Here is a 27,715-nt window from a genome sequence, read left to right as displayed (position 1 = left end):
TCCTATAGGCACTAGATACTGAAATGTCAAGTAGTAACCATGTTAGTAATAAATGTTCCGATCTCGCCCAAATCAGACAGGATGTCGTAGTCTGTAGAGTCCCTTGGACAACGGGTAAGGCAAATAGACGAAGAAGCACTATCTAACCCAGTTGTGCCCTATGTGCTGACTCCCATCTTTACAAGAGCAGTATGTAGTCCTGGCCATTGTGACTCCCCAAAAAAATATTCTGTCCCAGAGAAAGGATCAGAAACTAATTACGGAACCTAACTACATATGTAAATTGATTCCGCTTTAAAGCTCTTTTGGGGGTTTCTCTCATAATCTTCTTCAGTTTCAGTGGAGGAAAAACATGGCATAATTTTCTGTTAAAATATTGACCCCTTTACGTCGCCAAATCTAATAATAGACAAAGGGGTCCATCTGGCACCTTTTATGTTCATCATAGGATGGAGCTGAATCCCATTTTTCTGTTCCTATTGAATAGGTTTTTTCTTAAATTTGAATAGTTTCTGTAAGTTGATCATATGAAACGATCATGGAAGTGCAATGCTCATACCTAATTAATTAACCAACACAAACCTTATATTGTGTGAATTGTTGTCATCATTGTGATTTTATCATCACCAAATGTTCCTGACTCACTCTGGAGCCTGGTGACCTTGAGTGTTAACTCGTGTGACCTTGCAGGCCTCAGATTCCACATCTGGAATTCCTTTCAATGTTCCTGCCAAGATGCACATTACAGACCGAAAGCTAGTCATTTCTCCACAACCCTAACTCATCCCCCCCTCTCCCCCTTTTACATACATCGTTTAGGGGCCTCCTATTATGGTTTCCAGGTTGTAAATATAGTGTCCTAAATTTATAAGAGAGGGAAGTTAGAGGTTGTTTTTGCTGGACGGATTTTACCCCACGTGATGAATTTATTACCCATACATTGCTAGTCTTACTACTTGGATAAACAATAGCTTAGCCCCTTTGTGCGCCATAACATAGAGGAGCCTTTTACTACAGGGATGTCTTGGAGCCATTAGCCTCAGTGCTCATTTATGCTTCTTACAGCCTGAGCCAGCGTCTCCTGGAAAAGAGTTTGTGCATTAAGTAGGTAACATAAAACTTTTTATTGTGTATCAGTCCATAATTATTACCATTGAAATGTTTCACTTTTTCCAGATTTACTTCCTAAAAAAATGCCTCTAAAAATGAAGTTATGCCAAAATGAAAAAATATTGGTATTTAATAACCTAATATTTATATAACACAAAAATTATTTCAGAGGATTGGGCAGTGAGCGTTCTTATTCAAGCAGCTGTCCCATCTAGACCCATCTACAATGGTCCCACCGCGAGGATCTACATGTATCTTGCCGGTGCCCCATTTTCGTTATTCTCAGAGGTGGGAGCTAGTGATGGGAGAATAGTAACTAATTGTGTTCGGATAATGCTTATCGAATACTATTCCAGTATTCATCACAACAAGTAAAATACTCTATTTCCCCATTGACTTGCATTAGGTTCGTTATTCATGACAAATACTGGATTAGTACTTTGGGATTTGTTATGAATAATCCGAACACGAATAGTTACTATTCGCCCATCACTAGTGTGACGCACTATCAGACATTTATAATATATCCTATTGAAACAATACTATTCTGGAGTAATCTACGTGACAATAGACTCTATGTGCTCTACATACCACTGGATGCGCAGCTCTATATCGCCCCCTAGAAGTACAGTATTTCTCCATAACATGTAATACATAGAGCTGGGCGGACCTGGACTGTAAAAGTCCGGATCCGCGTGGTTTTAAAGTTTCTCAGGTGCCGGGCCTAGGCTCGGGATTCCGGCTGTTTGATCCGCATCTGGCACTCAAGAAGTTAAAAAAAAATGAAGAAAGTAAGAATGAAGCGAGTACTTCATAATTACCAAGACTCCGTCGCAGCTGTAAAGTGCTCCCGCGTGGCTGTACGCTGCTTCTGCGGCCTCCGCTTATCATTGCTCATCCATATGCACTCAGCACTGCTATCCCTGCCCACCGGCCGGCCTTGCCTCTGTGATTGGTTTGAATCAGACATGGCCCCAGCCTGTGTGACCGTGTCTGACTAGAATCAGTCATCGCTCATTCATTCTCTGGAGCCCACAGCGAGCAGTCATGCTTTATGGTCGCTGACTGTCACAGAAATGTAGTAGAGCTGGAATTGTCATGGGGCCTCGTATGGATTACGTCGAACCTGCAGGGGTGTGTTGGGGATAATAAAGTGGTGAAAGATGGTGGGTTTTGTATTTTATTACAAATAAAGGATTTTTTCGGTGTCTGTGTTTATTTACTGTCACTTCCTGATTAGTAACGGGATGTCATAAATGCTGCCATTACTAATCCAGGACCTAGTGGCTTCTGTCTGTCATTAATTCCTTATTACCCCAATTGCCACCACACCAAGGCAATCAGGAAGAGCGAGGTAAAGCTCCAGGATTGTCACATCTAATGTATGCGACAATTCCGGGCATCTAGATGCTGATATTTTTAGGCTGGACCTCCCTAGTACAAGAATACCAGCCCCAAGCTGGCTTTCTCTTAGCTGGGTATCAAAATAATAAGGCTGGAGTCACACTTGCACGAGTCTCGCATTGCATCACCCAGCAGCCGCACACTCTCCTGACAGGAGCGTGCATCTGCATGTATGTCTAGGCAGCTGCAGGCTCGTATCAGGAGAGTGTGCAGCTGCCAAGTGATGCCATGCGAGATGCGTGTGAGTATGTAACTCTGATTTTATTTTGATACACAGCAATGATAAAGTCCAATAGCTGGGGACTGCAGCTGTGGGCTTTATCTGTGCTGGGTATCTGGGTATCAGAATACGGGGACCCTGCGCCGACTGTTTTATTTATTCATTTATTTTTTTACCACCATATTGACCTGCAGACATTTGCACTGCTTTCCCCTCCCACCGGCCGTCCTGGCGCCTGTGATCGGTTGCAGTCATCTAACATGCTGCCACTCAGGCTGGGGGCGCATCTAACTGCAACCAATTACACTCCCCGTTGGGCGGGGAAAGCAGTGAATATTCAATGAGGGTTAATTGTTGGCTTCGGAAGGGAAATCGTGACCTGGAAGCAGCTTGCCGCCATGACGGAGGTTCTGTGAGTATACCGCACTCGCTCCTACCCCCTATCCCTTCTACCAACATTTTTAATCTCTGGATTCTGGTTCCCATAGACTTATATGGGAACCAGATTCCGGACCAGATCCGGGTTTTTTTAAAAATTTAGCAGGGACCCGCTGGTCCTGGTTTTCTGCGAGTTCGATCAGCTGTAGTGATATAGCAAGCAAAAGACCATGGCACAGTTTTTATCTTACAAATTGTTTTAATGAATCTGAGAAAAATCCCCCTGCACAGAGAGGTACAGTAAGTGCCATTCATTTCTATGGTTATTGAATTATGCATCTGTTACATGGGTCTGTGATAGTCGTATGCATAATTGGTCTTTCTCATATGCACATGATGGAGGTGGAAGTTCTATTGGAATGTGGTTTGTTGTATTTTTAGTCAAGGATTTTTTTTTTATTTACAAGATGAAGAAAATTTCCCTTCATTGGTATTTTGCCTTTCTCCAATAGCAATAATATCTTTATACCGTACATCTTCCCTGAAGCTGATTCATATGCGCAGCCGACAAGAGGTCTGTTTGTAAGGTGCCTTTGCTGAAGTCAGACCTGACTTTGCTATTAATATTCATCCCCTGTACTGTGTCATATCTCAAGAGTCCAAGGATAGAATAACGTTCCCTTCCACTGGCCCCGAGCTGTCAGGAGTCATTATCACTTGTGTTCAATAGTTACAGACACTGTAAATGAGATTTCACCACGCACACATGCAGATCAGGCACGCCTTATTAGGTTGTTTGTATTTATATTGCCATCTGTGTTTATTTGCTTTATTTTTTATTATTTATTGATTATTTTTTTTATTTCTTCATGTATTTATTCTTATGTATGTAAGTATGTATGTTTGTATTTACTGTGACTACATCTAACTTTATGGATTTATATTGCTTTTATCATAATTTCTTATAATGTATGTGTTGCGGGCGGGGGCTGCTGCTGCTGCCTCTCTCTCGGGGGGCCTGCTCGGATCCGGGTTCGCTGCTGCGGCTCGAGTGGTGACCGCACCCGGGCTCGGTGAAGGATGGTGACACCGCCGCTGCCTGGTGATGGGGCACCCGGGGCTGATGGAGTGGGGCAGGAAGATGGGATCCCCTCCAAGGGTAGGGGAGGTGTAGTCCCGGGGCCCTGTGTCGGAACACTGGAGGGATGGCTGCTGGAGGTGGCGCGCTGGACTGGACCAGGGGACAGTGGTGTACTCACAGTTCAATAATTTCACACAAGTCCAGTTGTAAACCAAGTTGCCAGTGGCCGGCTGCCTTTGGAGGGTGCACTCAGGTCCCGCACCCAGGTTGATGAGCAGATACATCAAGAGGAGGAGGGGAGGAGAGAAGATCCAGCACCAATGTTGCTTATGAATAAGGAGTCTACTTTCTCCGAAACGTGTTGGGTGTAAATATATTCTGCACTTGGTTGGAATTACCTTTTTTATGAATTGTGAATAAAGATTTTTTTTATTACGTCGGTGCTGGATCTTCTCTCCTCCCCTCCTCCTCTTGATGTGACTGATTATTCAGCTGTGGAAGCCAAACCACTTGTTCCGTGCATTGGACCAGAAGTTGGAGATACCTGCTTTGGAGTGGTGAGCTGAAATAAATTCCTTATTTGATGAGCAGATAACCCTTCCTCCTGCACTTTGTGTTTCCTTCTATTTTGGACGACTTCGCATGGAACGGAGAAGTCCACTCCCAGTTCTATTTGTGTTGGGAGCTATGGCCCACGAAAGATGACCCTTGGGATTTTAGTGGGTTCTTGGCGGACACCCTATCCCCCACGTTGGGCTTCCGTTTCGCTCTATCTGGGCAGTAAATTGTGACAATGTCTGGAACCTTGTCCCGGCTGGTTAATTGGAGAGGGGCTTGCAACCTTCCTCACCCTAGAGCCCAGGCACCCCGACTGTGCATGGCCTCCGGACCGGATTCCCGCTGTCGGTACTGGCGGGCTACAACCCTGCCACGGTCCTCTTTAGGTCTCCCGCGACCGGATTTCCGTCGCCTGTGGCTCTGCTCACCGTCTGCCACCTAGCCATGTAGTCCAGGGACTACGGCCCCTGACTACACTACAGTCAGCTCTCCACACTTCAACTGTCAAAGCTTGTTTCTAGAGTTCCCACCCCTGACTCCCCAGGTCCCCTAGGTCGGCGTTCTCATCCGCCTGATCCCGCACACTGGTGTGTCCTAGTTATCATGAGGGGGTGACCAGGATTTTATGGCTGAGTGTTAAGCCTAGGTGTGGGTTGTGATGGTAACAAGGAGGATGTGAACTATTTGTGACTACCTGGTTTTGCCAGGGCATCACATATGCATTGGCCAGGATCGGGAGGAGTGGTACTGGCCCTAGGGGGTAGTCCTGGTGCCTTGTGTTGTTTGTTTTCTCTAAGCCTCTTTGATCTGAAGAAGGGGCCCACAGTGGCCCATAAATGCATTACAGTTAGGTCCAAAAATATTTGGACAGTGACACAATTTTCGCGAGTTGGGCTCTGCATGCCACCAAATTGGATTTGAAATGAAATCTCTACAACAGAATTCAAGTGCAGATTGTAACGTTTAATTTGAAGAAAAATATCTGATAGAAATTGTAGGAATTGTACACATTTCTTTACAAACACTCCACATTTTAGGAGGTCAAAAGTAATTGGACAAATAAACCAAACCCAAACAAAATATTTTTATTTTCAATATTTTGTTGCGAATCCTTTGGAGGCAATCACTGCCTTAAGTCTGGAACCCATGGACATCACCAAACGCTGGGTTTCCTCCTTCTTAATGCTTTGCCAGGCCTTTACAGCCGCAGCCTTCAGGTCTTGCTTGTTTGTGGGTCTTTCCGTCTTAAGTCTGGATTTGAGCAAGTGAAACGCATGCTCAATTGGGTTAAGATCTGGTGATTGACTTGGCCATTGCAGAATGTTCCAATTTTTTGCACTCATGAACTCCTGGGTAGCTTTGGCTGTATGCTTGGGGTCATTGTCCATCTGTACTATGAAGCGCCGTCCGATCAACGTTGCGGCATTTGGCTGAATCTGGGCTGAAAGTATATCCCGGTACACTTCAGAATTCATCCGGCTACTCTTGTCTGCTGTTATGTCATCAATAAACACAAGTGACCCAGTGCCATTGAAAGCCATGCATGCCCATGCCATCACGTTGCCTCCACCATGTTTTACAGAGGATGTGGTGTGCCTTGGATCATGTGCCGTTCCCTTTCTTCTCCAAACTTTTTTCTTCCCATCATTCTGGTACAGGTTGATCTTTGTCTCATCTGTCCATAGAATACTTTTCCAGAACTGAGCTGGCTTCATGAGGTGTTTTTCAGCAAATTTAACTCTGGCCTGTCTATTTTGGAATTGATGAATGGTTTGCATCTAGATGTGAACCCTTTGTATTTACTTTCATGGAGTCTTCTCTTTACTGTTGACTTAGAGACAGATACACCTACTTCACTGAGAGTGTTCTGGACTTCAGTTGATGTTGTGAACGGGTTCTTCTTCACCAAAGAAAGTATGCGGCGATCATCCACCACTGTTGTCATCCGTGGACGCCCAGGCCTTTTTGAGTTCCCAAGCTCACCAGTCAATTCCTTTTTTCTCAGAATGTAGCCGACTGTTGATTTTGCTACTCCAAGCATGTCTGCTATCTCTCTGATGGATTTTTTCTTTTTTTTCAGCCTCAGGATGTTCTGCTTCACCTCAATTGAGAGTTCCTTAGACCGCATGTTGTCTGGTCACAGCAACAGCTTCCAAATGCAAAACCACACACCTGTAATCAACCCCAGACCTTTTAACTACTTCATTGATTACAGGTTAACGAGGGAGACGCCTTCAGAGTTAATTGCAGCCCTTAGAGTCCCTTGTCCAATTACTTTTGGTCCCTTGAAAAAGAGGAGGCTATGCATTACAGAGCTATGATTCCTAAACCCTTTCTCTGATTTGGATGTGAAAACTCTCATATTGCAGCTGGGAGTGTGCACTTTCAGCCCATATTATATATATAATTGTATTTCTGAACATGTTTTTGTAAACAGCTAAAATAACAAAACTTGTGTCACTGTCCAAATATTTCTGGCCCTGACTGTATATGTTTGAGGCAACAATAGAAAAATAAAAACCATCTGCAGCTTTTTAACTGTCTCCTTCCAATGATACCTTGTTTACAATAAGTTCTTAATAGGTTGGGCTCAGATAATGCAAAGACCACGTTCATGTTTGGATTTTTAACTTTCAGCATGCAGTATAACTTGCTGAATACTAACAGTGTGTAATGTACACATGCCGACTAGATTCTCCCTTACTTCTCTTAATTTTCTATTGAGAGTAGAGTAGAAGCTACTTAGCAAATGACTGCAAGTATGCAAATCATATAGAAAACAGCATTTCAGCTCACCTGATAAAATGCACGATGCAGGGCAGCTCCATGGACAATATAAAAGTAGAAATAGTACCAGCACAACATGATAAGAAAAATTACATTTATTCAATGCAAAAAGGCGTAAAAACAAAAACAATTTTTACGATTTGTGCTGGTACTATTTTTACTTTTGAAGTATGCAAGTCACAAACTTGTGATCACCTGGCCACCGATCTAACCAATAAACATAGCCGAAAACTTAACAGTGTGAACGCTACACATTGTTAATATTCACAGAACTTGAGCACTCATTTAAAAGAGAACCTGCTATTTAGAACTCTAAATAAAGCAAAGAACCAGCATTGGTCCCTTAGACCTCACTGAAACTTTTTCTCCACTTTTGCTGCAAGTGTTTTGGCTACTTTTCATGGATAGAACACATATAGTTTGAGAGGCTGTTCATATGTCCTTTTATTTTTGCAAACCGATTGTCTGCAAAGACAAAACAGAAATATATCAGTTTTTGACCTGATTTGCGGATTGATTTTGCCTATACAAGGGAATTGCTGTATAAACAAAATGGATAGTCATTAGTGATGAACGAGCACTACCATGCTCGGGTGCTCGTAACAAGCAGTCTGATGCTAGGCTGGACGCAACTCGTATACCAAGTATAATGACAATCAGTGGAGAGCTAGAGCATTTTTCCTGAAGATCTTCTGGAAAAATGCTTGCGTTCCACATTGACTTCCATTATACTCTAGTACTCGAGTTGCACCCATCTGAGTGGGTGTTTCACGGGTGACAGACAGTCCTGTGGTTTCTGGCTATAGAAGGTCATAACGTTTGGCTGTGCAAACTGTTCCCTGACCTGTTATTCCTGCTTGGTTTATTTGGTATTCTATGTATCTCCTCTTCTTGGTTTTCATTCCTTTCCCTTTAGGACCCTATGGAGTTCCTCACCCTTTCAGCTGCTTTTCATCAGCACTTCCCTTGGTGTCTTTATATACCCTCATTTCCCCTTACTCTGTGCTGGTGATAGATCTAATACCCTTAACAAGTCTTTAGTGCAAGCAGTTGGCCTGTATACATCTGGAGAGACTTTGTTATTGTTTACAGTTCCTCTCCCTGAGTCATCTGGAGATATGTTTTGTTTACTTTCCCCCTGTTTGTTATCCCTGTGTCTTTAGAGCTTAGTGGGGTTGACTAAGCACTCATCCCATCCTACCTAGGGCCTACTTCAGGGTCGGCCAGTGTCAGGTATTTGGATCAGCAAATAGGTGTGGAGCCTATCTAGGGTCATAAGGGAAGCCAGGGCCCAGCAGTAGGCTTGGTCAGGGGTCACCATTTTTCCCATCCCTAGACACAGGGTTTCCCTTCCCTTTTGATGTTTGCTTGGTACTCCCCCATACCTAGCATGGCTATCAGACTGCTTTTTACGAGTACCGAGCACCCGAGCATGGTAGTGCTCGCTCATCACTAATATCCATCCATATGTCATCCAACTGCTGTGGTTTTTTTTCTTACCATTTAACGGGTAGAAGATATATACAGATATATGGGAACAAATACCGTGCTTCACACATGTATCTAATCTAGCTTTCACTTTGGCTTCCCTGCTCCTGCGTGACGCTCCTATAACTTTCTATTAATGGTTCCGAGAAGCAGTAGGTGTGCCACCATCCATGTAATGTGAGAGCGCTGCGTGTGTTAGTTTAGTACCACTTGTTCAATAAGACCACAGGGGTAAGAGGTTGGAGGTCAAGCCCCTTGTTATGCCTTAACACAGAGCATATGTAAAAAGCATATCATGCAGATGATAAAATGCACAGCAACCATCAGAAACACAAAAGAGATGTCTAATATTCATAAAACTGCAACTTCTACATTTACTTATTGTGGGTCAAAATATTTCACAAAATGTGTTTGAAAGAGAATCCTTTGTGTCCCTGACAGCAGACAGCTGGGCCTGAGACTTTCACTTTACGTCTTTTCCCCTTGTGAATAACATGTTTTCAGTGGAGCTGGCTCTGTAAAGTGTTTTTTAATAATCATTAAATGAATGAACAATTTTTGTGTAATGAGGTCTTTTACAAAAATAATTTGCAAGTATGTGGGGAGTGCGCGCTGAAGGATTTGTATCCCTAATTGTGGAATGACTCAAGCCTGCCACCTAGTTCTGCAACTTTACTATGCTATCTGTGTGACCATGGCTGCGCAGTGTTCACCATAATGATATGGATAATATATAATAAATGACTGATTGTGTCAGCAATATTATTATATTAATTATTATTTCTTAACATTTTGTTATGGATTTCTGAATTTGAAGTTTAATGCTTTTTGTGACACTTTTTTTTAATCTAAAGACAAAAAGTAAAACATAAGTAAAGTAAAAAAATGCATTTTGTTAATTGAGAAAAATAAAATATGAACAATTTGTTTTGAAAGCATTCAGTATAAAGTATATAAGTGTGGATATTCCGTTCAAAGTAAAATTACTGTGATGTTATAAGCCCGCAAGGATGGTAAATCAGATATTCCCTTCTATATCTAATCCAGGAATAAATTTAGTGTCTGAGATTAGGTTTATTAAGGGGGCTTTACACGGAGCGATATCGCTAGTGACGGCACCCGCCCCCGTCGTTTGTGCGTCACGGGCAAATCGCTGCCCGTGGCGCACAATCTCGCTTGTCCGTGTCACACGTACAGCCCTTCTTATCGACGTCGCTGTGGGTGGTGAACAACCTCCCCTGAAAGGGGAGGTTCGTTCGGCGTCACAGCGCTGTCACAGAGCGGGCCGCCAATAGAAGCGGAGGGACGGCGAGCAGCCGCATCTCCGTCACTCCCACCCCGGAGCTCGTTGAGGACACAGGTAAGCTGTAGTTCGTCGTTCCCGAGGTGTCACACATAGCGATGTGTGCTGCCACGGGAATGATGAACAACCTGCGTCCTCAACAACCAACAAATTTTTGAAAATGAACGACGTGTCAACGATGGATGATTTGGTGAGTATTTTCCATCGTTAACGGCCGCTCATTGGTGTCACACGCAACGATGTCGCTAACGATGCAGAATGTTCGTCACGGAATCCGTAACCCTGGTGATATATCGTTAGGTACGTCGTTGCGTGTAACGGGGCCTTTAGAGGTGGCTTAGGGCCACTTTACATGCTGCGATCTCGCTAGCGAGATCGCTAGCGAACGTACCCGCCTCCGTCGATTGTGCGTCATGGGCAAATGACTGCCCGTGGTGCACAACATCGCTAGTCCCCGTCACACTTCTTACCTGCCTAGCAATGTCGCTGTGACCGGCGAACCGCCTCCTTTCTAAGGGGGCGGTTCGTTCGGCGTCACAGCGACGTCACGAAGCGGCCGCCCAATCGAAGCGGGCGGCTGCAGGTACGGTGTTGTTCCTCGTTCCTGCGGTGTCACACATAGCGATGTGTGCTGCCGCAGGAATGACGAACAACCTGCGTCCTGCAACAGCAACGATATTTGAGAACTGGACAGCGTGTCAACGAGCAACGATAAGGAGTATTTTTGCTGGTTAGCGTTCGCTCGTACGTTTCACACGCAACGACGTCGCTAACGAGGCTGGATGTGCGTCACGAATTCCGTGACCCCAACGACATCGCGTTAGCAATGTCGCTGCGTGTAAAGCGGCCTTTAAACTCACTTTTTTAAAGAAGCACTCCCATTAAGTTTTTTATGAGTTAAACCTGTATGAATGTACATGTAGTGTAGTGTAGTATAGATGTATTAATATATTAAACGATCCCCATTTCTATGTGGTTCCCTGAGCCCCACTGGTTCTCTTCTACGTCACGTGAAGGTGATTTAGACTGGTCAGATCACACTGTTAGCTAGAAGGGGCTATTACAATGTAAATCTATGGAGCCTTGTTCTGATACTCCATAGGCTTATATTGTACTTCCAAGTTAAAACATAGACGCAGTGTGATCCGCAAAGTCAGAACTTCAGTCATGTGACTCAGACGGCGATCAGTGATTATTAATACATAAACATTCATACAGTTTTGGCCCATAAAAATTTCAATGGGAGAATTTCTTTAAAGGGAATCTGTCACCCTTTTGAGGTTTCTTTGCTATTAATATGGGCATTAGCCATACCTATATGCCTCCTAAATGATGGCTTATTTTGCAAAAATCCTTTTTTATATCTTCTATCTTCCAGGCTATTGGAGCTTGCGCTGCCCGAAAGCTAAGCCTGCCTCTATTCTTTATTATACAGGATTCCTCTTATTTTCTCTTCAGAGTCCTTGTGATGTCAGGTACGCAGCTTGAAATCCCGCTCATGCGCATACTGCCTGCCATCCCTCCTTGTACCTTTCTACCCTGCAGTGGTTATAGGTTTCAATTTTGCTGTGTACAGGCGCTGGGGAGTCACTGCTGATTCACATTGCAGGGGAGAGACGGCAGGCAGAATGTACATGCGCAGGATTTCTGGCCGTGGAGGAGAGATCGCAGGCAGAATGTACATGCGCAGGATTTCTGGCCGAGGAGGAGAGATGGCAGGCAGAATGTACATGCGCAGAATTTCTGGCCATGCACTTGACGTCACATGGACTCTGAATAGAAGGGGTGGAGGAATCCAGTATAATGAAGACCGGAGGCAGGCTTAGCTTTCAAGCAGCGTACGCCCCATAGCCTGGAAGATAGAAGATGTAATTTTTGCAAAACAACCCCTCATCCAGGAGGCATACATGTACTGCTAATTTCACCTCCATGCTACCTGTATGCCCATATTAATAACTAAAAAAAAATAAATAGGGTGAGAGATACCTTTTAAGCAATTTTATACTGAAAACTGAGCTAATGTGTAATAGAGGAAGACAAAGTCAATCATTCAATAAGTGAATACACTTAATGTTAAGACATGTGTGATCCAAAGCAAACAATAAGACAATTGAACAAGGTTTCTTGGCGATTAAGAGATGAATAAACACTTCCATTTCTCTGCGCTTAGGTATTTATACAGCTGCAGAGAAATTGTGCTGAGGAGGAATACAGCGGGGAGCCTGGGCTTTAGCTTTGTAGGAGGTTCGGAAGATTGCAACCGGAACAAGCCATTTTTTATTAAATCCATACTAGAGGGCACCCCTGCCTACAACGACGGAAGAATAAGGTAATTCATCATTTTATTTAAGTCATTGAGAATGATATCAGATAAAGGTACAATGTCACAGTTTCTGGCTATTGATGTGTGAGTTAAGAAAACAGTTACACAATGAGACTAAATTTTCAGTATTACGTGGCATGAAGGAGTCAAGTATAAGGACTAATTCAGTTCAGGTCATGGATATACTCGCTATATTAGTGGCATAGAGAAAGGTTTTTAAAGGCAATCTGTCAGCAAGGTTTCTCACCCCAAACTATTTATATATGCATGTAACAATTTCAAAGACAAGTTCGGCAATACCTTTACATGGCCAGTCCATTCCTCCGTCACCAAAATATCAGCATTATATTTCATATGCAAATAAAGCTGATGGATTATGTAGATCTGAAGCCTCTGTCACTCCAGCTCTATTCCCCTCCCAGCGTTGCCTCCTCCTGCTTGAGTGACGACTTCTTTGACTGAAAGCAGACATCATAAAGGCTGACAGTCAAGCAGATGGAAGTGGTGTTGGCAGAGAAATAGAGCTGGAGTGACAGAGGCTTCAGATCTAGAAGCTCACTTGCATACCAACTAAAATGATGATTTCTCAGTAACAGATGAAAAGACAGGGCATGTAAAGGTATTCCTGGACTAGTCTTTGAATGAGCTATGTGCTCATGTAAATAGATTGGGAGATGACAGCCTGCTGACAGTTTCCCTTTTGATAAGGTATGTTCATGAAAAGTCAAATAACAAAAGGAAGGAACAAGGAATTGGCATATCTTGGGTTAAGGGGAGGATAAGTGGTCTAATCAGTTGGCTTTCCAAAAGTAAAGGTGGTGTCACACACAGCAATGGCGACAACGACGTCGCTGCTACATCACCATTTTCTGTTGCTGTCGCTGTCGCTGTGTGTGACAACCAGCAACGAGCTGGCCCCTGCTGTGAGGTCGCCGCTCGTTCCTGAATGTCCTGCTTCATTTTTTGGTCGTTGCTCTCCCGCTGTGAAGCACACATCGCTGTGGGTGACAGCGAGAGAGCAACGAACTGAAGCGAGCAGGGAGCAGGAGCTGGCGTCTGGCAGCCTGCGGTAAGCTGTAACAAAGGTAACCAAGGGAAGCCCTTTCCTTGGTTACCCGATATTTACCTTCGTTACCAGCGTCCGCCGCTCTCACGCTGCCAGTGCTGCCGGCTCCCTGCTCCCTGCACGCCAGAGTACACATCGGGTAAATAAGCAAGGGTTTGCTTATTAACCCGATGTGTACTCTGGCGTGCAGGGAGCCAGCGCTAAGCGGTTTGCGCTGGTAACCAATGTAAATATTGGGTAACCAAGCCCTTGGTTACCTGATATTTACCTTAGTTACCAGCGCAGCATCGCTTCCACCCGTCGCTGCTGGCTGGGGGCTGGTCACTTGTCGCTGGTGAGATCTGCCTGTTTGACAGCTCACCAGCGGCCATGTAACGACGCAGCAGCGATCCTGATAAGGTCAGGTTGCCCGACATGATCGCTGTTGCGTCGCTATGTGTGAACCCAGCATTATAGTAGGGATCGGAAAAGAAGGAGGAGCAAAGAATGCTAGTTGCATCTTCATCTCTATATTCATAAACAGGATCAGTGGTCTCCAAATCTCCTGAACCATCCATTGCTTTCCAGATGAACAGCTACTTCATATATAGTGTGTGTGGTCTACATTTTGGGGAACTCTTAGGAAATGTTGTTTTTTTTTTCTGATTTGCAAATTAGTAGAAAAGCTTTAGCAACAAATATCAAAGACTACACAAAAACAAAAAAGTTCCATATGAAATGCAAATTCTTCACAACTTTGATATTTCTTCATGGAAGAGAGAATCACAAATGACTTTACAGTCATTGTAGAAAGTGCAATATGTCATCAATCATTCACTTGTTACAAGGTCACCCTCACCTTCTTTCTCCCATAGGGAAACACGGAAATGTCATCATGGCTGCAGTTTTAGTGTGACTTGTAGGCGATACTGTGTCACAATCGTCCACTCCTTGTCTTATATGTAATGGACAAGGCGTCCTTTCTATATGTTTTCCCAGGATACAGTATAGGATGTAAAACACCTACAAAGTACAGCGCGATTAGCGCTTATTTTACAGAATTTCATGTTCCCGTTCTACATTACACTAATTCTCATGTTATAGGAATCAAGGCTGAAATAAGTTGTTTTGGATAGTAAAGTAACTCAGCTTAATATTAGCTAATTGGAAGCATTTGATAACAATTATAAAATTACAATGACAAAGAAGTATACAGCATACTGTTCTAAGAGAAATAGTTCTGTAACTAGATGTTCATAATATATTAATGATAATTAGTCATCAAGTAATTATATATCACTCATTGGAAGATGATAAAAGGTATTCATAGTCATGAAGGATTTGGAGGAGCTTTCTTTTACTTTAAAGGGCTATTCCAATCTCCAAGATCCTATCCTATTATGTAGTAGGTGTAATAATAATATTAGCAAATACCTCCAATTTGAAATGTAGTATAGTTCTCCTCATTCACTATGTCATTACATCATGTTTAGGGCATTGTAGGACCTTAGGTATCCAACCACGCATATGTGGCTCTCCTGAGGCTTCAGTCGACACAGGGTACTGCACCTCAATTAAGGTGCAGTACTCATCCTGGATCCAGAGGAGGTCGGTACCGATTCCATAACACACCAAATCATCCACACAACAAAGTTGGCCTCCCCACTCAGGACCGGCTAAGGTAGGGTCTTAAGGCAGTCACTAAACATGGGGGGCAGCCACCCACTAGTGACAGGGAACCGGGGGTGGAACAGCCACCAGGTGGAGTGAGGAGCAACACAAGAGTTAGGAGTTCTCTAGCAGGAGAGGAAGAGAGCAGTCGGGTTTTACCAGTGGCTCTGGTGGGATGCAAAAGTCAATACGGTTGCTGAGGGGAGAGCTTCATTGCTCCCTCAGGACCGCCGTGAGCCAAGACCGACCCTGCCACGGACCCGCGGCACCTGCATACGGGATGGGAGCAAACACTTTTCAAGAACCGGGATCCCCAAGTAGCTTCAGGCCATGGGGATCCAACACCAAGCATAAGGAGGAAGGGCCCACCATCCACTGTAGCGGTTCTGACTTACAACGGATCCGGGATCGACTGGGTCCCATCACGGCGGTGACTGAAATCTCCCGGGTAAAACAGGACTGAAAGTAAAAAGAAATCTTGAACCCGCTGAGACTGTGTCCGGCTGTCCTTGCCGTCGCCATCGCCCTGCGCGTTTTGGTGCCTGCCATTACTACTCCCCTCATCATCCTACCCCGGGTCCCGCTCCACCTGTGAGAAGCAGAAACATCTTAGCTGCTACGACAATCAGCCCCGGAGGAAAGCAACAGCAGCGGCTAATTCACTGGCCGCATACCGCAGGTGGCGTCACAAAATCAACCTCCACCATCATCTCCCCCCACCTTCTTTATTGTACACCTCAGGATCACGAAACCAGGCAAAAGGGCCACCTGTGACATCCCCCTGACCCGACATCACCAGCCTGGTGATGAGTATTATGACCCTTTGCCTTGTGGGTGCTACACATATAGTCATAGCTAGTTGCTAGTGGTCATAACCAGGGATACCCAAGATGCTGCAATGCTCTGAACATGAGGTATGCAGGAGAACGATACTACATTTCTAATTGGAGGTATTTCCTAATGTGAGCGAAACAGATTCCTATGCCTCTTGAACTCCAAATTAATAAGATTTGTTTTACGAGCGCTCAGGAAATCAATACAGCACACAGTAGGGGCATGAATGGGCGGCACAGTGAATCAGAGGTTAGCATTGCAGTCTTGCAGCGCTGAGGTCCTGCGTTCAAATCCCACCATGGACAACATCTGCAAGGAGTTTGTATGTTCTCCACGTGTTTGCGTCGGTTTCCTCCGGGTTCTCCGGTTTCCTCCCACATACCAAAAACATTCTGACAGGGAATTTAGATTGTAAGCCCCAATGGGGACTTTATTGCTGATGTATGTAAAGCGCTGTGGAATTAATAGCGCTATATAAATGAATAAATATTATTATATATTTATGTGAAACTTACCCTACTGCTCTTATTGGTGCATAGTTCAGAGGGGACTCTCCTTTGTCTGTGACCCTATATAAACTTGTCACATGTACTAATAAAGGAGAATTCTTTGCGTACATCATACTAAGCGCGTGCTGTATTGATTTCCCAAGCGCTCGTAAAACAAATCTTATTAATTTGGAGTTCAAGAGGCATAGAAGAACTGTGTTTCACTCACACTAATATTATTATTACACCTACTATATATTGGGATAGGATCTTGGAGATAGTAATACCTCTTTAATACTGATGTCCTTTCCTTAATATCAGATCGGTGTGGGCTCACTCCCATTACCTCATTCATTTTGCAGTCACTCTGCCCGGTAAACAAATTATCAGGTCGGGAGTCGGATCTTATATAGTAACGTCTCCCAAAATCTGAACTCCCTTTGTATGCCGTAAGCTGTAACCTGTACTGTGTTTCTCTGCAGGTGCGGTGATATACTCTTGGCTGTAAATGGAAGGTGCACGTTCGGGATTCCCTATAACCTCCTAGTAAGGATGCTGAAAGAACTGAAGGGGAGAGTGGTCCTCACCATTGTGTCCTGGCCGGGCTCCTTCTTGTAGACAGTGCGTCACTGTCACTTATCTTACATTCCACATGACGTTCTGCTTCTCACGTGTTCTTACTACTGGTATTAGATTTTTCTAAACACTTGTTTGTCAGTTTTTTGGTGTAAATGACCACAAATGTGTTTTTCATGCATGCAAAAAACAAAAAAAACAAAACGTATTCTTCAGAGATCAAGCACTTTTACACCTTCCTCAAGAGGAATATAACCGTGTAGATGTTTGTTGTCAGTTATGTGACAGATGTTATCTGTGTGTTACTCCCGGTATCTGTGTGTTACATTAACATACTGTATACATCACCACTGCTGATGTGACCGCACATCGAGGAACCACATGCAGTCTTACTAGAGCCGTCATTCATTTGTGATAGTGTAACTCACCATTGCCGTCTCGTATCCGGAAGGTAACGCAAAGTTGCTACAATCAGTTTCCTTCAGCTTCCAAAATCATTGTTACCGAACTGATCGGCCGCCATGTCAAAACCAAAATGAATGACCACATTGAACTGTTCGTGGCCTCTGTGCTATACCCTCCTCTGTCTAATTGCCAAATAACCAGATCTATCCAACTTGGGCCAAATAGTTGTGACATTGAACATACATTAAGCGATATTTGCCATTTTGAAAGAAAATGTGAAAGAGATGGTGGTTTCCTAAGTTTCTCCATACTATATGTGCATTGTAATGAGGGTCTACGACTCTCTCCTCTCTGGGTGCTACATGACAGTGATTAGTGTTTGGACGTTATATATGATGGAGCAGTACACTGTAGGTTACACTTTTTAGGAACTTTTCAATCTTGGAAATGTTACGTAGTATATTTCCCCACCCACATAACCCATAATTTTATTTCCTATAACACAAAAATCTAACAATAGTTCTGGATTCCATCACTTGCCATATCAGAGTTTTCCCAGGATTTGATAAGTCTGTATTTCTTTTTTCAGAAACAGTAGCACGAATATTTATAGGGTTAATCATAATAAGAGATAATAAGCTGCAATACCAGATGCCAACCATACACTAGAGTGGCGCTGTTTTTGGAAAATATAACATTTTTCTTTTGCAATCCTGGATAATCCTTTAAAATATGATATTTCTAGATTCAATGTATATTCTGATGAAGCTCTTTAAAATATTGGATAAGTAATTTATTATCATTACATACAGTATATCACAAACTGTGCTAGTTATGTCTGAATTTGTTTCCTTCAATGAAATTGCACCCTGCACGCCCAACACCAGTGGTGCCCCAGAGACCTATTTTGTATACTGAGAAATGTTTAGTTTCTCTCATAGTGACCAGCATCCTACCATTATTTGTCATAGTAGAAATGATGGGATCCGTGAAAAATTCTCCAACAGAGCATAAATTACTTAACAAACCGGTAAAGGTAATCTATTAGTTGGTGTTTGGTGTGTAATCTGAGAGCAGCATGATGTAGGGAAAGAGAGCCTGATTACATGGTCACTAACTGGGCTGTGTTTTACTGTTTCAATACAATCAGTGTTTTATCAGCTAGAGATTATCACTGCTGAACAACTGGCCTTGTGTCTCCTAGTCCAGCTTCACTCCCACCACTGATTAGAAGCTTTCTGTCACTGTAAAACGTACACAAAAAGCTGCTAATTAGTAGTGTGGACGGTGTTATACACATATCAAGAAGTGAGTTCTACTAGATCCACAGCAGAGAAAACTGTGATTCTATCACAACTGCTGCGCCCAGTAAACTAATTGATACATTGCTGGAATCAGGATCTCAGCCCCTACTTCATGTTGCTGTCATATTACATAACAAAGACCTGCTGACAGATTCCCTTTAAGCTATTGTGTCGAAGGATAATGAAGATATCACCTTTGATTAAATTAATTATTTCACCAAGGGGAGCAAACTAAAGATGGATACACAACTAAGGATACACAGCAACTTGTGGCTGCGTGTTTCTCTACAACAACAACTAATGATAGTGAATGTGGTCACGTTACCTTTACTATAACACGACAGCAGAAATAAAAACCTGCTGGATATTAGCACAAAGGCAATTACATTTATCAGTATTTGCAATTTAAGCAGCTTATGTTGTGACTCCTTGAGTCCGAGCTGAATTCATTCCTACTGTATTCAATGGAATCTGTATGACACCGTTAATACAAGTAGTTAGCTCCCCCTGGTGGCAGCCTTGGGCTGCACAAATGATTGAATTTATCAAATCTGCAATCTGCAATTATATAATTTCTCTATGTATCAAAAAAATAGAGCAGAAGTCCCTGTATACTGTAAATGAGTGTAAACAGGGACATTCATCTGTATCCACATCATAGTATGTGTATATGATACTCTATACCTCTGTATCCACATGTGTATATGATCTTCTATATAGAATCCACATCTTAGTATGTGTAGATCATCTGATCCCAATTCCGCAGACGGCTGTAATGCTGCCACTTCATCACCCTCGTGGACTCCTCCATTATAAATGGCTCCAAACACTTTTATATCACATGCGGAGACTTACACTGCAATTACTATGAGGCTGAAAATGCAGGAAGACCACATTGCACTTTACAGCATACAGCAAAGTCCTGCGCTCGTGATCAGTCACAATGTAATACTATCGGGTGCTGCGTATAATCTCTATTCAGTATTACGTGACTTTAAGAAATATGAAACATTCCTTGGTAAAATCACTTTATCTTTCAGGGATTTATATCGGACCAAAAGGTGACTAACCATCCTGGGAGACGGAGATTATATGTTTTCTGTGTATATTTTCTTACAGCCCATCATTCTCATAACCCATAGGAAATATGGTCACATATGGAGGGACACCAGCAGACGTTTGTTTTTCTTTATTTTTAGATTTTTATAGGATAATTACAGTGACCAAAGTAATGAACAATAATTACATACAAAAAGCCTACATGAAGAGCAAAAGCCACTGCAGAATTATAGTACGTCCATGTTAAACACTACTGTGTATATGTTATATAAAATATTGTATCGTTGTTTTTTTCTGAAATGGATAAAAACAGTGCAAAGCAACAAGTGGGTGAGGGGGAATCTGAGTCACCCACTTGTTGCTTTGCACTGTTTTGCTACATGGTATGCTGGGAGTTGTAGTGTCACAACAGCTAAAGTGCCACAAGTTGCCGACCTCTATAAACAGAGCAGATTTCCAAAGGGATCTGGATCCCCATTCCCCTCTGTCCTCTCAATAGATCCTGTAACATTCCATGGAGGAGGAAATGGTTGAAGCTCTCTCCTGCTCCATAGATAACTACTGTAATAAGGTGTAAGACATGTACGGTATTTATTTACAAGCGGAAACAACTCCCAGGACAAGGAAGAAAGAAAACTATCTCAAAGGGTCTTCACTTGCAATTCGAGTTTAATAAAGTAAAAAAAAAAGAACTGAAAAGGTGATATTTGTATTGTCAGAATAAAAGACTAACCTACAAAGTGATATACACAACAAAAATATAAATATAACACCTTTGTTTTTTCTCCTATTTACATGAGCTGAACTCAAAGATGTAAGGCCCTGTGCACACGCTGCGTATTTTGACGCGGATTTTCAGAAATCTGCAGCAAAATTTGTGTCCATTGTGAAGCCAGCAAAGCCTATGAGAATTCAGAAGTGCTGTTCCCACGTTGAGTATTTTTGCCTTGCGTATTTGATGCAGATTTCTTTTTTTCTGCACCAAATCTGCACCAAATACGCAAGGGACAATTAAGCAAAACTACACGGCGTGGGCACTGGGTCTAAGACAAGTAACACATGCAAAATTTGTTGTGGATTTTACCTGCTCCATGTACTAAGCATTGATTAGGGTGAAAATCTGAATAAGTCCCTGTGCGCACTAGAAAAAGGATTTTTCTCAAGAAATTTCTTGAGAGTCTGTAAGATTAGTGCACCTGCGTTCAAAAAACGCACCAATAACGCACCGAAAAACGCATGCGGTTTTTTTTACTGCTTTTTTTTGTGCGTTTTGATGCGTTTTTTCCGCAGGTTGGTCCCTGCGTTTTTATACCATTATCTATGGCAAAAAACGCAGGTACCTGCAGAAAAGAAGTGACATGCTCATTCTTATTCTCAATTCTGCAGAAAGAATGTTTTTGAGAAAAAAACGCAGTGTGCGCACAGATATTTTTTCCCCATAGGTTTTGCTGGGGAATGTCTGCAGAAAGGTTACAACCACTTTCTCAAGGTGTTTCTGCAGCAAAAACGCAAAAAAAATGCGGATAAAAACGAAGTGTACGCACAGGGCCTTAGGCTATGTTCACACAGGGCTCTTTTGGTAAGTTTTTTTCCTGACCAAAACCTGATCTTGTGGCAGGAGATCTCCTTTGAGTCATCTGTGTTTTTGGTGCGTCTTTTTCTACAAAATGTGTTGTATCAATGAAAAAACGTTGCAAAAACGCTGCAAAGAATTGACATGCTCATTCTTGAAATTTGCAGCAAAAACGCAGGTATTTGACTAAACAGGAAAAAATCTGCAGGTGTTTGTGTGTGTGCATGATATTTCAGACATCTCATAGACTTTGCTGGGATTGTAAAAAGCAGCTTTTTATTACGATGGATTTGCATAAAACCAAGGCAAATCTGCAGCTAAAATATGCAGCAAAAATTTACCAAAAAAGTCCTGTGTGAACATAGGCCCACGCTTTCACTTTTGTGCAGATTTTTTTCCATAACCCATTTACTTGTGTTTAACTGTAAACTACTGTGGATTTTCAGTGTGGAATCTGCACCAAAAATATCGACATGTGAACTTGGCCTAAATGTTACATTTTAAGAAGTTTAAGAAGTCACCTTGTGGACACCGCCAGCTTGCATAGGCCAAGAAATATTTTCTGTGAAGACATTATGCAAATTACCGCTCCTCTTAGAGAGGCGCCCAACACACTTACGTGAAAATCCCGCACGTGCCATGAGACACGTATTTACCCTGCGTGTTGCGTGTGGTAAGTACGTGTCTCGGGTACGTGCGGTCCACGTGTGTTCTCCGTGTGCTATCCGCGATAGCACACGGAGAACAGGTAATTTACATACTCGCATGGTCCACGCTGCTGTCCAGGGTCCTGATCTTCGGCTCCAGCCCCGCCCACTCCCCGCTGACGCTGCTTCCGTCCGAGCGGAGGGGCAGGGATCAGCGCCCGTGACAGCACGCCCACCTCCTTTACACGCTCATAACGAGCGGCGGCCGGCAGGAACAGTTTGCAGGGGAAGAATCTGCGGGGCTGGTGGAGGTGAGTATGTGTTTTTTTTATTTTAAAATTAATGACACATGTTCTCCGGCGTGTGTCACATGGGCCCGCATCCACACTACATCCGTGTGGTACGGGTGCGGGCCGTGTGACACCCGTGCTGCCGGAGAATACGTGGACATGTCAGCGTGAGAAACTCACGGACGCACGTAAGTACGGAACGGACACACGTTCCGTTCCAAAATACTTACGTGCGTCCATACAATAGTGAAAACATAGGTCCACGTGTCTCCGTGCCGCCGGTACGTGAAAAAACTGCCAAACGTACCGGCGGCAAGGATGTGTGTCAGAGGCCAGAAAGAAAGCTTCATTACACTTGAGGGAGAACTAATTTGAATACCATTTAATGAATTTACATTACCCCTTGTTGTTCTTGTAGACAAAAAACAACCACAGACGAGAAGGCGGCCTCTACAAAATCAGACCATTGTGTAGTCTGAAGGACAATCTTGTCAAATTACTATTAACACATAAATATAAGTTTTTTTTATCCAAATGAGTGGTTCTCACTCCTTTCCAATGAATGGTTGGTGGGGTTTCACAGTTTTGGGTATTGGGGGTCTCTCTAACTCGTGTGACAGTAATATATTAAAGATTAAAGCAAAACAAAAAAAACCAACTTTTTTTGTGCTGTTCATTTAGTGCAATATTCATTGAATTCTAATCATATACATATATGAGTTTCCTCAACGCTTTGGGCAAAAAAAAAAAAAGATAAAAACTGTTCATATGGTGACTGCAGCCATAAAGCCAAATATACAGTAAATGTATAGTGGAATTACGGAATATGTGGTCGTAACCTGACTATAAGTATGCCGTGTATTAGGTGATTCATAGTGATAGCTTAGACCAGTATAGTCGTGATTATGAGTGATAAGATTGTGGTTGAATTAGACAATTAGGACTATGTAGATGAATCTGCATTACAAAACGGACATAACTCTAAGCACCATACCCAATACAGTAACTGATATAGTAAAAATGTTGACTTAGAGCAGAAGTCGTAACTAAGATGGATAAATAGACATCATTCAAGACAATGTTCAAAAAGGATTGTATAGCTATTTCTGCATGGATTTTCAAAGCAAGTACACCAGCCTCACTAGGTCCAAGAGACTTCTTTAGCTCCTTGCTGATATCCTTAATACACTGCTATTGTCAGCTGTGTTATACAGACGGCATCGGAGTGTAGCTTTGTACTGCTTCTCATCGTGAAGCATTGAAAGGGATTATGGGATGTTGATAGTGTTGTCATAGAAGCCATGGGTCGACTTGAAGGCCCTGCTATATTGACACTTATGAAGCCCAGCCTGAGGCTCGGCTTTTTACGAGATCATCATTTTTACATTAGACTGGAATGTAAAATATTAGTGTATTTTGTAAGTGAGCAAATAGTCACAGGGTCAAGTAATAAAAATAGTTGAAATGTTAAAACTGTTTAACAAATAAATAAATTAAAAAAATAGAATAAAAAAAAAAATATATATATACATATATATATATATTAATTTTATATATATATATATATATATATATAAAATCAGGTTAAATTACAGCTCTTTCTTCAAAATATATAATAATAATAATAATAATAATAATAATAATAATTAAAATAATACTAATTGACATCAACTTGTCTGTAATTATCCAAACTAATTATTAGAATATTTATCGCATATGGTGAATGCTAAAATAAAAAAAAAATCCTCATGGCAGAATTGTGGATAACATAGCGACGCAAAGCAATTTTAGTTGATGACTGGTTGGGATGGGTTAGGAGAGAACCAGGTTTCCATTGGATTTTTTTTTACACATAATGGGTATTTTGATGAACCTAAATAAGACGACTATGATTTTTTAATAATAATAATACTGAGCACCCGATTCAACAGTAACACCAAAGACACCAAAATCCCGTTCATCATCATAGTTTACATTGGACTGCTGCTATAACAATATTCCATGTGCTGCTTCCACAAGTAAAACATTGACTGTCGGTGAGTTTGTCAGCCAAGGGGTTCATGTTAGTTTTACACTGCTGCCAACATTCCCCCTTGGAAATTAGGATAAATGATGGCACTACTTGCCCAATCCAGGCTGTGCCCCACCCATGTCACCCTCACATGCCATGATGCCGCTCCATTCTTCTCATAAATCTGAGACGCTTGTGTGTAATACTGGGAATATAATTGGTATAAATACTAAAGTCCAAATACAGAAAAGTGTTTATTAAAATGTCTCTTTGGGGGTCTTGTAACCATCACATTTAGGCCAGAGTCGCTCGCATCAGCATCACTCGGCACGGCCCCACACTCTCCTGATAGTAGTGGGTCGGCTGCATGTATTTCTATGCCGCTGAGACGCTCCTGTCCGGAGAGTGTGGGGCCGTGTCGGGTAACGCCGATGTGAAACTCAGGCAAGTCACTTACAAGCGTGACTCCGGCCTTAGGCCTCGTACACACGTTGAGTATTTGGTGAGTTTTTACCTCAGTATTTGTAAGACAAAATCAGTAGTGGGTAAAAAATGCAGAAGTGGTGCCCGCGTTTCTATCAGGCCACCAGCACACGTTGTTTGGTGAGTTTTTTAACCTCAGTATTTGCAACCAAAACCAGGAGTGAGTAAAAAAAATACAGAAGTGGTGTCGATGGTTCTATCAGTCCACGGTCACACGTTGCGTATTCGATGAGTTTTTTTACCTCAGTATTTATAAGCCAAAACCAGAATTGGAGAAGTATAATCGAAACATGTCACCCTTTTGGCATTTTTTTCTCCACTCCTTGTTTAAACTTACAAATACTGAGGTAAAAAAACTCACCAAATACTCAACGTGTGCACGTGGCCTTAGGAATCGAGGGCTCGGCAGAGAATCCTGTGGAAATATCTTCATATTTTACAAATCAACTCTGGATTGGACGCTAGAGACACTGCCAGCTTCAGGGGCACCACAGAAAATTTGCCGCATTTTCATAAATAAAATACATTGGTTAGTAGGTATTAAAGTATAATCCACCCTTACATTTGTTTTTCCAACAGGCACAGTTTCTAATTTCTAGATGGCCGTAATGAGGCTCCATTTTGGTACGACCAAAGGTCTCAGGGCCGTAAAGGGATTTTCCAGTTCACGAAAATCTCTGTCCTGAGGCAGTTTGTTATATAAAAACGACAAATTGTACTTTTCTCACCCTCCTCGGGTCCAGCACGGAGTCTCTATCTCTGCTCTGTTATTGCCTGCACCATGACTTCACATTGACAGCGCTGCAGTCAATCAGGGAGCTCAGCAGCTCTGTAGACGGCACAAGCCACTCCGCTCTGTAATTCGCTTCAGAGCTGTCAACATGACTTCAGCTCTGCAGACAATAACAGTGCTGGACCGGCGGAGGGTGTGTAAAGCACTGTTTGTTTTTTTAAAAGGATTTTCCACCTGAGGATACAGGTTTTCTGTATCTGGAAAACCCTTTAACTTGATGCCATTGACGTTAACTGATGGATGTGTCAGAACAAACTCAGGCCGATTCTTCAGTCCTGGTCCTTAAGTATGCTCGAATAGGAAATGTTTTTGGAATCTTCTTTAGTGTTGCCCATGTGATGTTACTGCCAATACAGCATGATAGATCTAAATAATTATGCAATGTCGCTAAATTTTAAATGGACTGTGTCAGCAAAGAATGACTGTTCAAACCAAACATAGGCGCAAGGTGCACCCCTGCTGTGGCCAAACACTTCATTACGCCTTCCCACTTTGTTTCTAGCTATCACTGCCCTTCTCTGGCTCTTATGAAACCAGACACATCAAATATGGAAGATGGAAGTGGAGGTAAATTAAAAACGTGCAGCTGGGAAGGAGCACTGAACTGTTTGGCTATACCAAGAGTGCACCGAGCGCCTCTGTTGGGTTTGGACAGTTATTTTATGCCGGTAGATTGCCTTTAAATGCATTGGATGAGTTTAAAAATAAAAAGTTGCAAAGGTAGGTGACGCATTTCACAAAAACACAACAAACCCCTGTGTGAACATAGCCTTAGTATACAGTTTGTAAGTATTTCATCATTATAGGTATTCATTTCATGGACCCTAGAGTTCATGTGCGTGGTGACTTCAGCCTGTCACTCTAAAAAGCATCAGTAAGTACAGCGCATAACCCAGACATACTAATGACACCCATTATGGCTTACGGCCATAACCCGCATAATTCTATTAATCCAGAAGTAATTCCGCCAGGTCCCTGTATCACGAGATGTGCCTGACAATAGTATTTTCAATACAGATCTAAAGGAAACTCCTCCCCGTTGTCTTTCTAACACTTCTGTCTTTGCTGTCGTATTTCTAAGGGTCAGTCTGTTATATTGCTATTTACAGATGAACTGTTTTGTATTTGTGAAGTGTAAATAAAAAAAATAAAGTGATCTTTTTTGACTGGTACTTGCATGTCATAAACCATTTAAACTATTTTTCTAATCTAGATAATGGGTTTCTACAAATGTAACTGTTGAATATTTTTTCTCATGTGTCAATGAAATTATTTTTTTGTAAAAGTATTGTTTCTTAAAATGTGTAAAAGTGAATACAGATTATATTTGTTGTCAATAAAAGTCAATTTCATTTATATTCTACAACCCCTCTTTCCAATTTTTGTTTGTCGGGTGTCATACAGGCAGTGGTGCCCAGGTGTCCTACATGTTTCTCTGGCCAGGTCCGCCATCAGGGTGTTATTGCCATTACTGATGTATGTGGCCCAGTGAGAAGCAAAGGGGGGAAGGGGGGTCCAGACTGGGTGAGATAGGCTTATAAATGGCCTAGCAGACTGCGTGGCACAGGGCCGCCATCAGGGCATTACAACCATGACAGGTGTACCGGGCCCAGTGAATAGAGGGGGCCCGGTGGTCCTGTTTTAATTACTTAACTGTGTTAAACCCCAGTGCCCCCCTTTTCAACGGGCCCCAGTCCTAGCAGAGGGGCCCGGCGGTGTCACTTTAGTCACTACAATACATTGCTAAGTTGGAGGCGAAGCCCTGCAGGCAAGGTGAGTGAAGTCATCGCACTTACCAGTGCTCAGCACTGTGATGAGGTCATCACTCTCTGACTTCACCACACTGTCTGCAGCAGGTAACAGAGCGGTGGAGGTGGCGGGGAC

The 27,715-nt window shown here is 42.6% G+C and overlaps 1 protein-coding gene across 3 annotated transcripts in view; it reads left to right on the top strand.

Annotated features, from left to right (window-relative positions):
• Positions 1–27,170, top strand: part of LNX1 (ligand of numb-protein X 1) — a 309,648-nt gene extending 282,478 nt beyond the window's left edge. For all 3 annotated transcript variants that reach the window (XM_075347037.1, XM_075347036.1, XM_075347038.1), the window contains 2 exons: positions 12,500–12,658; positions 17,173–27,170. In XM_075347037.1, coding sequence (XP_075203152.1) covers positions 12,500–12,658; positions 17,173–17,308 — 295 coding nt within the window. In that variant the 3' untranslated portion in view covers positions 17,309–27,170. The remainder of the gene's footprint in view (positions 1–12,499; positions 12,659–17,172) is intronic.
• Positions 27,171–27,715: the final 545 nt, after the last annotated feature.

The sequence above is a fragment of the Anomaloglossus baeobatrachus genome, chromosome 1 (genome assembly GCF_048569485.1).
Source record: "Anomaloglossus baeobatrachus isolate aAnoBae1 chromosome 1, aAnoBae1.hap1, whole genome shotgun sequence".
In the NCBI taxonomy this organism is placed as follows: domain Eukaryota; kingdom Metazoa; phylum Chordata; class Amphibia; order Anura; family Aromobatidae; genus Anomaloglossus; species Anomaloglossus baeobatrachus.
This window is presented reverse-complemented; position numbering and strand designations above follow the sequence as displayed.